We start from the raw sequence: 19,119 nt of genomic DNA, 5'->3' as shown, positions 1-19,119 counted from the left end.
CCATGTATGGTGGCGAGTGCCTGTGGTCCCAGGTGCTTGGGAGGTTGAGGCAGGAGGATTACATGTGCCCGGGAGGTCAAGGCTGCATCCAGCCTGGGCAACAGAGTAGCATCCTGTCTCCCGCACCAACCCCCCGACCCCCCGGCCCCCCGCCTACTTCCCTCTCCCTTCCCATAACCACACATATATATATATACACACACACACACACACACACACACACACACACACACACACACATATATGTATATAGTTCTTCATACACACATACACACACACACATGCATGCACGCACGCACACAGAACTATAATTTAATAACAAACAACCTAATTCAAAAATTGGCAAAGGACTTGAACAGACATTTCTCTAAACATGATATACAAATGGCCAACACTCACACAAAAAGCTGTTCAACACTACGAATCACTAGGGAAATGCAAACCAAAATCACAATGAGATACTACATCACGTTCATTATCATGGCTACTATTGAAAAAAAGAAAAACCACCTTTTGGCTCTCTGAGCAGCACCATGGCGGTCGGCAAGAACAAGCGCCTTACGAAAGGCAGCAAAAAGGGAGCCAAGAAAAAAGTGGTTGATCCATTTTATAAGAAAGATCGGTATGATGTGAAAGCACCCACTATGTTCAATATAAGAAATACTGGAAAGACGCTAGTCACCAGGACCCAAGGAACCAAAATTGCATCTGCTGGACTCAAGGGTCGAGTGTTTGAAGTTAGTCTTGCTGATTTGCAGAATGATGAAGTTGCATTTAGGAAATTCAAGCTGATTACTGAAGATGTTCAGGGCAAAAACTGCCTGACTAACTTCCATGGCATGGATCTGACCCGTGACAAAATGTGTTCCATGGTCAAAAAATGGCAGACAATGATTGAAGCTCATGTTGATGTCAAGACTACCGACGGTTACGTGCTTCGTCTGTTCTGTGTTGGTTTTACTAAAAAAATGCAACAATCAGATACGGAAGACCTCTTATGCTCAGCACAAACAGGTCCGCCAAATCCGGAAGATGATGATGGAAATCATGACCTGAGAGGTCCTGACAAATGACTTTAAAGAAGTGGTCAATAAATTGATTCCAGACGACATTGGTAAAGACATAGAAAAGGCATGCCAATCTATTTATCCTCTCCATGATATCTTCGTTAGAAAAGTAAAAATACTGAAGAAGCCCAAGTTTGAACTGGGAAAACTCATGGAGCTTCATGGTGAAGGCAGTAGTTCTGGAAAAGCCACTGGGGATGAGACAGGTGCTAAAGTTGAACGAGCTGATGGATATGAACCACCAGTCCAAGAATCTGTAAAGTTCAGACTTATAATAGTGGCAAATAAAAAGTCTTATTTGAAAAAACAAAAACAAAAACAAAACAAAAAAACAACACCCACAGAAGATAACAAATGAGGGCAACAATGTGGAAAAACTGGAACCCTTTAGCCCTGCTGGTAGCAATGTAAAATGGTACAGCTGATGTAGGAAAGTCTGGTAGTTCCTCAAAAACTTAAAAACAGAATTACCATATTATCCAAAATTCCATTTGTAGGTATATATATATTAAAAAAAAAATTAAAAGCAGGATCTCAAAAAGACGTATTTGTAAACCCATGTTCATAGCAGAATTATTTACAACAGCTAAGAGGTGAAAGCAACCCAAAGGTCCACTGATGGATGAACAAAATGTGATATATACGTAAGTGGAATACTGTTCTGGTTTAAAAAGGAATTTTGACACATACAACAATAAGAAAAAACAAAGGACATTATCTTAGGCAAAACAAGCCAGTCACAAAGTGACAAATACATAGATTCTACTTATATGGAAGTATCTAGAACAAGCAAACTCATTGAGACAAAAAGTAGAATAGTGGTTGCCAGGGGCTAAAGAGAGGAGGAAATGGGAGAGTTACTATTTAATGGACAAAGAGTTTCCATTTTATAAGATTAATAGCATTCTGGAGACTGACTGCACAACAATGCAAGTACTTAACTGCTGATCTTGTATACTTACAGTTAAGATAGTAAATGTTGTGAGGTATATTTACTGTAATTAAAAAAAATAAAAAGGTACAATCCATGAAGAAAATGCAAATAATTTCAAAAAAGATGGAGACCTAATAAACGGGGAGAGGAGGGAAGATACGAGAAACAGAACAAATACAAGCTCTCATAATGGAAGGGAAAGAACAAAGAAAGTCTAATATGCAAATACCAGTTCATAAGGAAAGAAAGAAAAAAATGAGACCTATACTAATGGGCAGAAAGAAAGAAAATACTGACTCTATTAAGACATTCAAATCAAACACTGAGGCTCTATATAACTCTAGTCCAAATTTGTATATAAGTATATTCTAAAGTTAGGTCACTGATTAATTCTAAGAATCTCCTTAAGCAAGCTACTGAAAAAAGACATAGAATCACAGAATTTCAGAGTTGAAAGGTACCTCAATGTGTACACATTCCAAATGCCTCATGGTTTTTACACTGACAAAATGTAAAATACAAAAAATAAGATTCTGTTTAATATCTAGACTTCAGTAATTTTTTATACTTAAAAATGCACTGCTGGCTGAGGAAATCTTACTTTACTTGAATCTTTTCCTTTAATGTTGCTAGTGTAACTGGAAAACTTTGAGCAGCACTGCAGGTAAGAGTAGTAGTTACTAGCCGGGCGCGGTGGCTCAAGCCTGTAATCCCAGCACTTTGGGAGGCCGAGGCGGGTGGATCACAAGGTCGAGAGATCGAGACCAACCTAGTCAACATGGTGAAACCCCGTCTCTACTAAAAATACAAAAAAAATTAGCTGGGCATGGTGGCACGTGCCTGTAATCCCAGCTACTCAGGAGGCTGAGGCAGGAGAATTGCCTGAACCCAGGAGGCGGAGGTTGCGGTGAGCCGAGATCGCGCCATTGCACTCCAGCCTGGGTAACAAGAGTGAAACTCTGTCTCAAAAAAAAAAAAAAAAAAAAAAAAAGAGTAGTAGTTACCTCAGCCTATTCCACCTTATTCTTGTGTTAAACACTGCCTTCATATCTTAGAGTCTCTCACCAGTGACTGCTATCTCTGTGAGAGCAAAGTCAGTTGGACACGGTTCTCACACTCAGGCATTCATGCCTCATTTAATTCCTAACAATTGTAACTCCTGAAGTTATACTGACTGTATTCTAATTTCAGTAGGAATGTCCTATCAATGTTCGGTAACTAATATCTTGTTGGTTCTCTTACAATCTTGCCTTTTCCAACTGTTTCCTCCTTATAACAGTTTTAATTTCTTCCTGAGTATAGTTAAGCTTCCCCCTTTAGCTCCCAAGATCTTTACTTAAATCCTTTGCCTATTTTTTTATGGTCCTGTTTTCATCATCATTCTTCTCACTGACAACTTTTCAATCTAGTAGTGTATGTAGATGCATTTCTTAACTCCCACCAACACCAACATGTTCATTCATGCTGTCAGACTTATTGTCTGTCCTCTACAACCAGAATTCTTCAGAACCTGTTCTCTGAAAGCCCACTGTAGTATGTTTTGAGGGTACTTGCTCAACCCATCTGAGGTCCACTCTGGGAAATGGTACAGGAGTCCACATTAGTTTGACAAACATGACAACCCATCCCCCTAATCATTATAGAGTATGGGGCCAGGAAGATAACTGAATGCAAAATGGGTAACTCATTTATTTTATGACTCTACCTTCTTTTTAATCTGATTCTTCTTACTTCCTAAAATGAAGGTCTTTCATAAAGCTCAGTATTTTGTGCTTTACTCCTCAAAAACTTTGTTTAAAAAATCCAATCATGTTTTCAGAAACCCTCTCCAGTATATTTTCACCTCAGACCTTTTATTTCAACTCATTTCCCACAACTCTGTCTACTGACACTTTAAATGTTCATTCTCACCTCAAAATGCTTTGAGCTATCTCCATTATTCTCCTCATAAAAATGGCCACTGCACCACAACTTCCCCTTCTCTCTTACTGACTTCTGATTTTTAATTGACCATGCCAAGCCATCTGGGGTGGAAGCCTAACATCAGTATCACTTCCCTCTCCCTTATTTATATATTTATGTATTCACTAAGCTTTCACAATTTATTTCAGATTCTCTACGCACATCGCTTCCTTACGCATCTTCACAGCCATTACTCTAGTTCAGTTTCATTTTCTGAATTATTTTAAGACCCTCCTATGATTTTCTCACTGTAAATTCTAAACGCAATTACCAAACCAACCACTCTAAAACACACAAAAATCCTTTTAAGGTGCAGTTTGAGTTCTATATTCTAGATTAAGTAACTCCAGTGTCATCTACTGCATCTCTCAAACTGCCACAGTACTTATATTTTCTTCTATTAGCCACTATCTCTAAATTACTACATACAGGAATGAGAATGGGATTTTACATTCAATGTTCCCTGCCTACATGGGAACTCAGGTTCTGGGTGCACAGGATGGATGACTTAAATCTCCTTATAGATTACGAGTCTAATTGGTTTTGCCACCCACAGTTTCCTCAATATTCTCCAACCAAGTGGGGACCAGGTCTTTTAATTCTTTGTTATCCTCTCTGGCCAAACACAGAATCAGACATTTAATAAACTTGCCAAATGATTAGTCTATTCATTGACTATGACCATATAAAACTGAACAGAGCAGTCACCAATTGATGGTTTCCCCAGCCTGTTTTGCAAACAATACCAGGAATCAGGAGACCAAAAAAATAAACTCTTTGATATTTAATGGAATCTCCTACTGAGCACTAATTCACATCAAGTAGTTTTCTTTAATCCTTCTAAATAATCTATACCAGACGTCTCTGGAAATATGACAAGGTAAGCCCCAGCAATTTAGATTTGTACAATTAACTGAGCACCTAATTAACACGTATTAACTTGTCACATCTATTTAACTTTGCATTCTATTTAAATCTCATATATACGCTGGGCGCAGCGGCTCAAGCCTGTAATCCCAGCACTTTGGGAAGCCAATGGTCAGATCACTTAAGGTTAGCCTGGCCAACATGGTGAAACCCCATCTCCAGTAAAAATACAAAAATTACCCGGGTGAGGTGGTTCGCACCTGTAGTCCCAACTACTCAGGAAGCTGAGGTACAAGAATCACCTGGACCCAGGAGTACAGGGTTGCAGTATTGCAGTGAGCTAAGATCGTGGCACTGCCTTCCAGTCTGGGCAACAGAGCAAGACTCTGTCTCAAAATATGTGTGTGTGTGTGTGTGTGTGTGTGTGTGTGTGTGTGTGTGTAAAACATGTATTTTATATATATAATCTCTCCTTTATACATACGTGTGTGTATATATATGTGTGTGTATCCTTTAAGTATCTCACGTGCTTCTTTCTCACTCCTAATGGAAGCTATATTGATATTTTTTCCTCCATAGTTCTTTTTATATAATAGGTATTGTAAATACTTACTGATTTGTGGTATTCTGGTATAAGATGACAGGTAAGTCACATCAAGAATGGTTGAATAAGCCCAATGTAATATATTCAACATGAATACATGTTGAAGAATACAATAAAAATGTAACAACTAGATTTATCATTTGCTCTTAATATAAACTTTCAAAGGGAGCAGGGTGAAAACGAGGTGAGAATGACTCCTGGACTACAAAAGGCTGGGTATCACTGCATCCTGTGCCAAGCACCTACATCCTGCCGCTAACGCTGCCAATATGCCTAGAGAAAGGCTGAAGGGGATGCTAGAGGAGACAATGCCCAAGTGAAGGAAGAACCACAGAGATCTGTGGGTTGTCTGCTAGTCCTGCTCCTCCAAAGGGCCCTGTAAAGGAGGGAGAGAAGGTATCCAAAGGGAAAAAGGAAAAAGCTGATGCTGCCAAGGAGGGGAATAAGCCTATAGAAAATGGAGATGAAAATCAGACCAGGCACAGAAAACTGAAGGTGCTGCAGATGCTGTGTGAAGTGAGTACATTTTTGATAACTGTGTACTCTTGCTGGCTGTATAGTTTGAAATACTTCTTGAAGTATTTTTCAACAAGTTTTATAAAAATGCAGAATTTTGTTTTACTTTTTTTTTTTTTTAAAGCTATGCTGTGAGCACACAGAATATTTCACTGTTGCTTTTAAAGCTATGCTGTGAACACACAGAATACTTCACTGTTGCTTTTTGGGGAAGGGGCACAGAATGTCTCCAAAGCTGGACTGATGGGAAACCACCTTTCCCTTCTAGTTTAGAGACTTCCTCTTGGCTCCCAGGAGGGGGGATTTCCTGACTTTGACACACATGGCCACCATGACACAAAAGCCTTGTGGTATAGAAAAACAAATGTGTTTTTATGTCCTCTTCTCCCTTTCCACCGTTTGGCATCGATTTAACTCCCTTAAATCCAAACATCTGTTGGGACCTCAGTCCCAATAAATAGTTACCAGTGTGTCAGGCAATCTGGCTTACCAGTGATACCACTCAGATGGCATCCCTCAAAAGAGCAGTGGTTCCATTTCCAGATTGTGGATCTTCAGATAAATACTGTCATTTTCATTTCAATTCCTGAAAGTCAGGGCAGCTCTTGAAAAGTTGTTAAATAATATGCTAAATGTCAAATGTCAACCCTCACTCTAAACTTCCCCTGTTCAAAGCATCAGATGAAGACTTCATTCGGTTTTATAGAGGCTTTCTGATTTCTGTCCACTGAATAAGGGAGTCTGAAAGTTGTTCTATACTGTTAATGACAGTCTGCCCATGTCCTGCCTGAAATACCATGATTGTTTATCTAAAGTATCTTTAATAAAGCTGGATACAGTTTGGCTTGGAGGAAAAAAAAAAAAACTATCAATGTACTAAAATAGCAACAAAGGCCTGGAGCGGTGGCTCACACCTATAATCCCAGCACTTTGGGAGGTCAAGTCGGGGTGGATCACCTGAGGTCAGGAGTTTGAGACCAGCCTGGCCAACATGGTGAAACCCTGTCTCTACTGAAAATACAAAATTGGCCAGGCATGGTGGCGCACACCTGTAATCCCAGCTACTCAGGAGACTGAGGCAGAGTAATCGCTTGAATCTGGGAGGTAGAGGCTGCAGTGAGCCCTGAGATCATGCCACTGTACTCCAACCTAAGCAATAAGAGCGAAACTCCATCTCAAATAAATAAATAAATAAAATAGCAATAAAAACGAAAATGTTAAAGGGATATAACCAAACAATGCATATTCATGAATCAGAAGAAATTATGAAATATTCAGCAAAATATTTGCTGATACAGTGAAGAAGATTTAGTTACATGACTCCTGAGCTAGCTGGGCATTGAAAGGTATCTATAATCTGGCTCCAACCATATCACTGGTAACTTCCAAAAATAAATGCCGTGTTCCACCCAGGATGTGCCTTCTCATCTCCGCTTATCCAGACTTAGATGTTCTTAAAAAACACAGATCAAGTTCTAACTTTTTTTTTCTTTTGCAGACAGTCTTGGTGTGTCACCCAGGAACGATGTCAGCTCACTGTAACCTCTGCCTCCTGGGTTGAAACAATTGTTGTGCCTCCCAAGTAGCTGGAATTACAGGCATGGGCCAACACAGTCAGCTAAATTTTTTATATTTTCAGTAGAGATGGGGTTTTGCCATGTTGGCAAGGCTGGTCTCAAGCTCCTGGCCTCAAGTGATCTACCCGCCTGAAGCTTCCCAAAGTGTCAGGATTACAGGCGTGAGCCACTGCATCCAGCCTCAAGTTCTAACTTCTTAGAACATTCTCCTAATATGCCAATAAAAAATACTAAATTTACTTTAGTCTTAACATAAGTGGATAAACTAATTTTATATTTTGGTATAACATCCTACTCTCCCATCATCCTTAATGAATTGTCATGTTAATCTGTACTTTACAACAGCTATCTCTATCTCAGCCATACACAAGAGACTCATCACTGAAGCAGTCCATTTTTAGGAGTTAACTACTAAAAGTAATTTCTTATCCTTCCCATCTCTCTGCCACCTTCTCATTACTACTAGATTAACTCTTCATACTATCAACACATCTGTAATAAAAAAATCTCATTAGACGGTTTTTCAATGATATATAAAATAACATAGATATACGTGTACTTTAGTAAACATACATGTTTCAAAGCAATGACACTCTAGTACTAAGAGTACACCTAGTGCTCACACCTTGAATTCTTAATTAAAAAGTAACTAGAGTTCTTTGGAGAAAGCCAGGGCTAGGACAGGGAAAGTACAAGACTGGAGCATCTTTTCATGCCAAAAAGTAAAACGAAGTGCAAAAAAAAAAAAAAAAAAAAAAAAACAAAACCACACACAAAAAAAAAACAGGCAAGAAAGATGTCAAAAAGGATGTAAGAGCCAATTTCAAAGGGCTCTAAATGGCCTTGAATAATGTGAACTGCAAAGTAAACAATGACTGTAATGAATTATAATCCACAGAATAAGAATTCGAATTCATCCGATACATTAAAATGACAACATAAATGGGGAGAAAGAGAAGTTCCTTCTTACACTAGAATTCCAACTCATAAAGGTAGAATAATGGAAACAGAAAATCATTTGGTTAACATCACAGTAATATTTTTTTTCAGGTAACATTCATCAGCGGATGCTAAAATTAGTGTATGATCTGAAACTAGCGTAATTTTAAAAAAGAGGACATTTAGAAAATCTCAAAGTACCTCCCCCTACAAGGAATCCTTTAACTACAAAAAGGGAAAAAAATAGAAGAAGAAGAAAGAAGAAGAAGAAGAAGAAGAAGGAAGAAGGAGGGAGGAGGGAGGAGGGAGGAGGGAGGAAGGAGGAAGGAGGAAGAAAGAAAGAAGAAAGAAGAAAGAAGAAAGAAGAAAGAAGAAGAAGAAAGAAAGAAATCTTAGAGAAAAGAGGCAGATAGCACCTTAACCAAGTGATGAATGCATACATCGCCATGTGCTTTCTGATACGGTGCACTAAAAATGATACATCAGTAAGACTGTAATCCTTGACTGGATCTTGGACGAGATAAAGGACACTATTGAAATAAATGGCAAATTTGCAAAGGTTTGTAGATTATACTATTATATCATTGAATTTCCTGAATTTATAATTGTACTATGGTTATATAACATGCTAACATTTGGAAAATCTGGCTAAAGAATATATGGGATTCCCTTTTATAATTTTTGCAACTGTTTCGTAAGGCTAAAATTAATTTTTAAATTTGAAGCTTAAAAAAAGGTTAAAGGAAAGTCTCATGAATAAGCAGTACACAGAGAACTGTGTATATATGGTAGGCACATGTAAATACTCAAAAGAGCTATTAATTATTATAATTTGCCAAGTTTATTAAGCCTCCTGACTTCTTAGTCACTCTTTTAATAAATATTTTAGAGTGCCTATTTTATGTCCATAAAACAGAAAAAGGGAGGAAGGAAAGCAGTAAGTAGATAATTGAGGCAGTCAGTCACTAACAGATTCCTAACACAGCTAGGATTGGTCATTTCAAATATGCTTTCCCTCTTTCCAACTTCTGAATTGCAGAAATGTCCAACTGAGAATTCTTTCCCCTTTTCCAATTGAATTCCAAGGCCTACTTAATTCTTGCTCTCTACTTTCCATGCTACTGCTCCTACTGTTATCAAAATGCATATATTCTAAAAACATGGATCAAATCCCAGCTATGTGATTTTGCCCAGAACTTAATGACTCTGATCCTTTCCATTTCTTTCTTTATAAAACTAGGATTGTTTCGAAGATTAAATGGGAGCATGCGGCTGGGCATAGTGGTGCACGCCTGTAGTCCCTCCCAGCTGCTCAGGAGGCTGGGGCATGAGAATTGCTTAAACCCAAGAGGCAGAGGCTGCAGTGAGCCATGATCACGCCAGCGTGGGTGAAAGAGCAAGACCCTGTCAAAAAAAAAAAAAAAAAAGGAACATGTAAAAATAACCGGCACATAGCAGATGCTCAGAACGTATTAGTTGCATTTCCTTTCAAATTATATTCTCTAACTTCTGCAGAATCCTGAAGTATAGTTCAAAATTTTTTACTAATCTCTAGGAGAATCCCTGTTCTATTTCCCAAAGAGGCTACTTCATATTTTTCACCTATATATTTTTTAAAGTAAATATAAACAATGTTATTTGCTTTATCCATTCTACAGATTAGTTACTGAAAATCCAACTAGCTAAAAAAGATATGCATAACTTCTGTTGCCCAAATATCAGATCAATATTTCTAACTGCTTTTCCAAATACTACCTAGATTATTTCACCATGCCAACCTCAAACTCAAGATTCCAATACCATGCTCTATGCTGCCACCTACTGGCTATTACCACACTCTCCTGATAGTTCCTTCTTTAGAATCTGAAGCCAGCCTTAAAATGCAAGTCTAAATCCACTGGATATAATTTCCAAAAAAATAAAAATAAAAAGATTTAGTTTCTAGATTCTAGTCCTTCTCAGACAAGAAGCTCCAAATGACTACAGAGTGTTCCAATACAAACACTTTAAGTCTAACACAACTAAAGACATACTGTACATCTGACAATTCACATGATATAGGCTTTCTCTTTTCCTATTTTCTATTACAAATGTATGACTTCTCTGAAAATAATAAATGCCAAAGAAAGGAGGTATAGTATCCAATGGAGAAAAGCAGCTTTCCCAGAATCAGCTGAGTTGTCAAATGGAAATATTATTTCTATTTAGAAAACCAACTAAAAACTGTAGAACTACAAACAGTACAACAGTTGTTTTAAATGCTTCATTTCATGACTTTCTCTATCTGTATTTTCTTCTAAAAATATTCACACAAGCCAGTGTGGAGATGTGCATCTGTAGTCCCAGCTACTTGGAGGGCTGAAGAAGCAGAATCACTTAAGCCCTAGAGTAGTTCAAGTTCAGCCTGGACAACACAGTGAGACCCTATCTCTTAAAAAATTCATATAATATTTTACCCTCATATAGCAAAGGAAAACTCTCAATCATATCACAAGAATATACTGTATACAACTACCAAGCACAGAATGACTCTCTTCCTTATCGTAAACTGAAAAAATAAAAAAATTAGTAACTTTCTTTTTATTCTTCAAAAGTTCCTATTAAATGCCTTGCTCAATAAATAGCCACAAGACATGTGTGCACACACACGCATATACACACAGAGTTTAAAATTATGAACTTCTACGTCACTGGAAGTTTAACTGAAAATCATGTTGCTTTACTTTTTAGTCTCTCGTTTTGGAGCCACATTAAGTTTGAAAACATTTTCCTCAATTCAACAAAAACAGACCATTCCAAATAGAGCAACAACTTTTTCATGTAGAAAACAACAAAAAGAAGCCATGAAAGAACATTAAGAAGCTTTTAAGTTGGCTACATGTTGGTTTTCAAATTTTAAAGCAACTTGCCAACAAGGATAAATAGTGATACAATGGTTATATGCAGGGGTACAAGGAAGCATATAGCATGGTCTATCTAGTCTTTAGCAGTTGACAATGTAGACAGGAACAAAAGATTCAAACACAGAAAAGGATGAACAAAATAAGGCAGAATATTAACTGACAAGTAATTGACACAGGTAATATTTACAACAGTGTGAAAGGTTGAAACAGCAATAGGAGCAGAGGAAGGGTGGGGCTTAAGAGAAAAAGCAAGGGAATTTCTAGCTATAGAGAAAGGGTATGCTATGGTGTAGTCCAAAGACTAGTAAAAAGCATCTTGTTTAAATGATCAGATCAGTTTAGCTGAAAGAAAACCCGTACAGAGAGAAAAGTGGATTAAAATGTGGAGGGTACTGTGGCACTGTGGGGCTAATGAATCCAAAAGACAATGAGAAAGTCCTCAAAGACTAAGTATAAGGTAACATTTCTACACCATTTGAGGGGTGAGGGTTGGAAGTAGTTTAACCTTGTAGGAATATTTAAGAGACTGAGGAAAATTAAGAGAGAACTATAGTAATAACTGTGGGAATGAAAAAGAATAAAATTCATTATCAGGGAAAAACTGATAAAATCTGGTCAATGATTTAAGTTAAGAATGTATAGGGCAGAAGAAAGTGTTTCCAAGGCTTTAAAACAGGAAATAGAAGTACCATGAAAAAAAATAAGACAGTAAACCATTATTAATAAATGTTTCCAACAAATGAAATGTTTTCTAAAGCAAAATTGTTTGTTTAAAACAAAGCAATAAAACAACAGATACACAAAGGTTCAGCCAATTTATACAATTGAAAATAATAGCATTCATGCTCAGATATTCTGAAGAAATGTTTTAAAGTATAAACCATAGTACATCATAAATCTACATGAATTAGTAACAGCTTGATCTAGATCTACGTTATCATTCTTTTCTTCTTTTTTTACTCCTGTGCCCCCTTTTTTCTTTTTTTAATTATTATTTTTTATTTTTTTGGTTACCATTCTTTTTGCACTACAAATAACTCTGATTCCTTGAATTACCACACATTTTATTTTTACAATAAACACAAGTTTTTAATTTTATTTTTATTTTTATTTTTTAAATAGAGGTGGGGTTTCACCATGTTGGCCAGGCTGGTCTCAAACTCCTGACCTCAGGTGATCTGCCCGCCTCGGCCTCCCAAAGTGCTGGGATTACAGGCGTGAGCCACTGCGCCCAGCCTGGGGTATGGTTTGAGACCTAGTTAATTACTCTGCCTAGTGAACTGTATAAATAAAACAATGCATGGGCCAGGTACAGTGGCTCATGCCTGTAATTCCAGCACTTTAGGAGGATGAGGCAGGCAGATCACTTGACGTCAGGAGTTCAAGACCAGCCTGGCCAATATGGTGATACCCCATCTCTACTAAAAATACAAAAATTAGCCGGGTGTGATGGTGGGTGCCTGTAATCCCAGCAGCTCGGGAGGCCAAGGCAGGAGAATCGGTTGAACCTAGGAGGCAGAGACTGCAGTGAGCTGAGATGGTGCCATTTCACTCCAGCCTGGGCATCCCTGCGTGACTCCATCTCAAAAAAGAAAAAAGCAAAAAAAGCGAAAAAAACACAGAACAACAGCAACAATTTAAAAATGCATGGTATGATATAGATTTCTTAATAGGTTAATCAACAGATGGAAAGAATTTAAATGGCAAAACCCAGAGTTACCATCAAACTCTTTCATAAGTATAAACCCATACTTTCTTTTTCCTACAATCCTCCAACAAAGTTATACAATGTTTTAAGAAATGAAAACTTTTAAAGTACTATACTAAATAAAAGTTACTCAAGCTTCTTGGTTACCTTTACTTTATCTCTTCTCAAGCAACAGAATAAACAGTTTTCATCAAAAGTCCAATCAGAAATGCTTTCAGGTTCACAGTCTGCAAAAAAAAAAAAAGTAACAAATTAATAGTCATAAAAGAAAATTTTTCAGAAAATAAATTAGAATTAATTTCAAAATACTGTTTAACAAAAACCTAAGTAGTTGGGCCATATTTCGCTTAAAATTCTTAACTCTTAAAATTCTTAAGTTCTTAACTGCTCATTAGTTAATACATCATAAATACATACATTAACAATATCAACTGAACACAAAAAGACGCTTACATGAATACAGCTTTAACCCACATGAAACTGTGAATAAATAGGAGACTGAGGCTTAAATCACCAAGGTATCATGTATGTCACCAGGAAGAATTTGAAATACCAAAAATTTTTTGAATACCTTTAAATAAACTGAGATCTTTTAATAATGCAGGTCCAAACAGCCCTTCAAGAATACTTTCAAATCCTGAAAGGATAAAAACAAAATCCATTACCACAGTAATATTCACTCTAGTATTGAAAAATCTTTGCATAAAAAAATGATGGTGTTTTCTTCCAGTTCTCAAGGATCCTGGATTACTATTGAAGGGATGCTTAGAAAAAAGTGTCAACGGCAAATCTACAAGTAGCATTTGCATTTCTGTCAATGATTAACGTTCAACACAAATTCTGAGCACATTCAAGATCAAGACCAATGAAGGAATGGAAATTCACAGGTTCTCCTACTATTTTACAAAATCCCAAACACCTCTTTGTACAAACTCTCAGGCTCTATGTTAAAAGGTACTTTTCTCAATGAATGAATCAAACTGCTTCAAAATTTCCACAACTTACTAGAATTATCTAAAGTGTTTTCTCGAATACCAATTGAGACAACAGATTTTTTGAGTTAACAGTTTATGAAATCTTCACTGAGAAAAACGACATCACACACATACAAGCTACAACATATATATATTTTTAAAGACTTCTGTAACTATTTAACACTGCCACAATAACTATGTGCTGGTTCCTTTATAAATGTAAACCCTACTGATTATACTTACCAAAAAAAAAAAAAAAAAAAAAAAAAGAGAGAGAGAGAAATCCAATATACTTGCATACAAACATTTAAACTATTATGTCCTTCTACCAGTGTGAAAGTAGAAAATGAAAAAAATCAAAAACTTTTTTTTTCTGGCTTATTACCTCAAATACTGGTGATCTACTCCATGATAAATATCTTTGCCATCTTGCAATTTTTTATGGGTCAAGAGTGTAAGAAAGTAAGAGCAGGTATCAGACTGTATCTTTAAACAACATACCAGGAATAATGGATTAAAGCAGTGGTTCCCAAAATGTGTGCCATGGACCTCACTGAGAACTCAAATGGTTATTACAAGGAGTCTATGAATCGTATGTACCCTGAGCATGGCCATGTCTTGTTCTTGCAGTATACATACGACTTTTCAAATATGAGCATGATACAACAAAGCAAATATAAAAAGTGTTACTGAATTCCTAACAGCTTAGGGCACTGTGTATTTTGTAACATTATCTGTCACCTAGAATAGGCGTCCCCAAGCTTTTTACACAGGGGGCCAGTTCACTGTCCCTCAGACCGTTGGAGGGCCACCACATACTGTGCTCCTCTCACTGACCACCAATGAAAGAGGTGCCCCTTCCTGAAGGGCGGCAGGGGGCCGGATAAATGGCCTCAGGGGGATGCCTGACTTAGAGGCTTGTGATTTTTTAATTGTTAAAAAGCACTCCCATGCTTAAAAGATAAGGTATCACTTTATTTAAAATACTACAGCCTGCTGGATACATAAGGCCCCCTCGCATCCATCAATTCTTTACCACAAATACAATCACAAAAAAAGATTCAGGAGGAGGTAGAATTGATGGCCTCTGAAAATGGTATTTTATCTGGCTATAAGAAGATGGTAATGTAAGAGATTTCTCTGCCTTAGTATTAAGCCACAATTTTTAGTAATCTCTAGTTTACCTACACTGTAATGAGAGAGCTGGTTTTTCTATACTATATGTTTCCTAGATTCCAGATTTTTCATTTATTGTTAGGGAGCAATTATTTTTCAACTCTCTTTACTTCCCATCAAAATTATTCCAAGGACGTTAGCAAAATCAAACTAACCACTCAAACAAATGGGAGGTATCTATGTTTATTATTTACCTACAAAAATTAAAACATTTTCCACTGAATTGTTATGGTTCCTTCTCTTCCCCACACTAGGTAGGAAAAAGGGTTAGGGTAGGGCCATGAGGGTGGGGAGGCAGTAGTAAGAGAAGAGAAGAAACTGCTAGATACTGTCTATCTTGGCCCTGCAGACCAGATATTTTCAGAACACTCTCGACTTAAAAAAATAAATAACTCCCACAGCGTATCTCCAATTCTTAAGCCCTCCTACCTGCCCCCACACTAAGAGAAATTCTGATTTTACAAATAAAGTATTTCAACATCATGAAAGTATCAAATACATACTTTAAATGGCTAAAGGAAATCATTAAGTATGTCTTATCCTGAAGAGCAAATCTAATATTCTTTCGCCTAGGTTTACATAAAATCGTAACAAATTCCAAATCTGCAGGCTGACCGTAAATTCCTGAAAAGGAAAAAAGTAAATATAGTGAGAAATAATGCCAGGAAAGAAAAATGCAAATGAAAGCTCTGGGAGATAAAAATTTTAAAGAAGAACAGAATCTGATACAAGAAAAAGAAACTGAGCAGAACATCAATAATACTAACAAAAACTGAGTCATAAACCAAAAAGCAATCACAAAGAACGAACAAACGCAAACACAAAAATCTGGTCATAAACACAAAGATTTAACCACAACTAATTGTGCTCAAAATAGCAACTGTAAACAAGTCACTCTTCTTCTGCTCATACCTGCAACAATACATTAAACCTAACAAACATTATTGATTTGATACCATAAAGTCCTATTTTGCTACTCTCTGTTCACTGGATGTTAATGTCACTCAGTTTTATTAATACTAAATATTGAATTTAGCAGTTGCATAGCAACAGGGAATGTCTCATGTGCTATGCTTGACATTAACAAAAGACAAATAAGGGAAGAACAAATATATTCAAAATGTATACCATGATATCACCTAAAAGCCAGAAAGATCAATAACAAAATGCCACAGAAAACTAAATACTGAAAAAGACAGCCATGCCATTATGTTCAATCACAAGGACTTTAAAACTACCTTTTCATATCACACATGAAGAAAAATTATTTTATGAAGCTGACTACCTTTGAAAGAATTCCTATCCAACATCACAACTGGTCTCAAGGTTGATCTCTAGTTTCTTCTTCACTGCAATCTGCACCATCTCTTCAGACTACTCCTAAAACACTGCTTCAATGATGCCAATACCTCTTCAAAGTTTATGCTGCTTAAAGAACAAAATCCAAATTCCAATTCAGCAATAACTGCTTATAATTTGACCCTATGTACTGTTAGCTGGATTACTTACCAGAGCTTTCCTGCTTTACATCTCACCTCTGCTCAAATACAGTATTTCTCTCCTTGAAGATACTCTTCAAACTGTTCAACAAATATTCATTTATTCGACATATACTGCGTCTATCATCTGCCAGGGACTGCTCAACAGGCAGCATTGAGCAGACATGTTGTTACCTGCCCTCATGGATCTTTAGTTTCCAGTTCTCTCATCCTCAGAATTCCCAGATCATTGTTCGATTTTAAATAAAAGTCAGTTGCTTAATGTCTTCTTTGCTTTCTATCATTTGCAAAAATAAAATTTGTCACAGGCTATCTAAACCCTATGTTCTCATTTTTCTTTTTGTTCATTTATGTCTTGTCTCCTCAAGGAGAATTAATGCTCCAGGAAGGATAGGAAGCAGTATTTCTCTTATAGGAACAATGTTTCTCTTATAGGAAGGCTTTGCATGCCTACTTTTGGCTTCTGATTTAATCACACAGCTCTTAAAAACAGAAGATAGAAGACTAAACTCTCCCACAAATGTCCGCCTTCAATCTAAATCACAATCCATTTCCAACCAAAACTGGGGAAACAAGTTATATAAAGTAACAGAATAGGAATATATCAAATACAAAGCTAACTAAGGTCAGCAATATAGCCTGTTCTTTTGGAAAAAAATTAACAGAATGAAAAAGTGGTTTATAGGTCTTGGGAACCTCTCCTCTGAGATACCAGTATAGAGACTAGTAGTTTGAGAGACGTGCTAAAGGAAATGTAGGAATATATCAGAAAATTAGCAATTTTTACATCAAGGTCCCCTGGATCTTGTACTCAGGCTTGTACTGAGCTTGGTGCTCAATCTTCAATAAAGTAGTCATGTGCCATATAACAATGTTTTAGTCAAGGACAGACTGCCTATACCACAATAGTCCCCTAACATTATAATGGAGTTGAAAAATCCCTACTGCTTGGTGATTATAGCCATTGTAATGCTGGACTGCAATTACTTTATTCTTAGATAAATTTAATGTAGCCTAAGCGTACAGTATTTGGAAGTCTACAGTAGTGTTCGGCAATGTTCTAGGCCTTCCTGTTCATTTACCACTTATTCACTGACTCACCCAGAGCAACTTCCAGTCCTGAACTCTCCATTAACAGTAAGTGCCCTAACCAGGTGTGACAATTTTTACTGTACCTTTTCTATGTTAAGAACACAAATACCACTGTATGACAATGATATTGTGTGGCAATGATGGCAAGTATTTCCTACAGTATTCAGTACCATAATATGCTGTACAGGTTTGCAGCCTAGAAGCAAGAGACTATACCAAATAGCCTAGGTATGCAGTAGGCTATACCATGTAGGTTTGTCTAAGTACAGTTTATGTTGAAAAGTGATGAAACTGCCTAACAATGTATTTCTCATAATGCATCCCCATCGTTAAGCAACACATGACTGTATTACATTTTACAAAGTATCAGTTCAAAGGCGCTTGCTGGCAGTAATAATGTCCTAATAAACAAAAAGGGGAATGATAGTATCTGGAGTTGTTTGCTTAAAACTCAGGATGTGTGACTTGCTGCCACCACCACACTGAACTTCATAACAAGTCAGTTGCAAAGTACTGGGTTGATGCAATAGTAATTGTGGTAATAATTTTAGAGCACTGTATTATACAATCTTTTATATTCTATCCAAGGTGATTAAAGTAATCAATTGTTTTTAATTGACACTCCAACTATCTCAGTGTGTCATTCAAAGACCAGATGAACTTCTATACATAGTGAACAACAATCATTCAGGCTTCTCTTCTCCTTACTACTCCTGGTGATTCATCTCATTATTAGAGAACTACATTCATTAAGAATTCTTCCTCTCCTCCTGAGCACCTGCTCCCAGATAATGCATATGAACCCTATTTGTTGGCTCACTTATCACTCTCAGAATTACCCAGCACAAGAACTGATGACAAAACCTGGCCAGATACACCAAAGAGAATTAACAATTGAATCACAACTAATGGCCCAAACTGAAACAGAACTAATAAGAAAAAAAAAAAAACAGTAGAACTTGAAGAAAAATTGCAGGCAGTATTTCTATTGAAGCCAGGGAGGAATAGCAAAGAGGCAATAGCCAGGGAGGGAAGCAAAGAGCTCTGAATAAAAGAGCAGAAAATAATGCTTGAGGGGAGGAGAAAAACCACTAAAATGAAAGAGAATTAAGTAGAGAAATACACAACAAAGTAGTGATTTAGAAAATCAACTTAAGAAATGCCCTAGTATCAGTCTGGACAACATGGTAAAACCCTGTGTCTACAAAAAATTAGCCCAGCATGGTGGCACGCACCTGTAGTCCCAGCTACCTGGCAGGCTGACACAGAAAGATCACTGGAGCGCAGAAGGTGGAACCTGC

At 37.0% G+C, this 19,119-nt stretch overlaps 1 protein-coding gene and 1 pseudogene across 17 annotated transcripts in view; one reads left to right on the top strand and one right to left on the bottom strand.

Moving 5' to 3' along the window:
* Positions 1–19,119, bottom strand: part of LCOR (ligand dependent nuclear receptor corepressor) — a 163,779-nt gene that overhangs the window by 78,529 nt on the left and 66,131 nt on the right. For 13 of the 17 annotated variants that reach the window (XM_074382685.1, XM_074382687.1, XM_074382693.1 and 10 more), the window contains 2 exons: positions 13,649–13,714; positions 13,225–13,304 (listed from right to left, as the gene is read on the bottom strand). In XM_074382685.1, the coding sequence (XP_074238786.1) occupies positions 13,225–13,304; positions 13,649–13,714 (146 nt within the window). The remainder of the gene's footprint in view (positions 1–13,224; positions 13,305–13,648; positions 13,715–19,119) is intronic. The other 4 variants (XM_074382689.1, XM_074382691.1, XM_074382698.1 and 1 more) reach the window with 1 other exon arrangement.
* On the top strand, positions 526–6,128 carry LOC101031530 (small ribosomal subunit protein eS1-like; annotated as a pseudogene).

The sequence above is a fragment of the Saimiri boliviensis genome, chromosome 12 (genome assembly GCF_048565385.1).
Source record: "Saimiri boliviensis isolate mSaiBol1 chromosome 12, mSaiBol1.pri, whole genome shotgun sequence".
Lineage (NCBI taxonomy): Eukaryota > Metazoa > Chordata > Mammalia > Primates > Cebidae > Saimiri > Saimiri boliviensis.
Note: the sequence above shows the minus strand (reverse complement) of the source record. Positions and strands in the feature narration are given on the sequence as shown.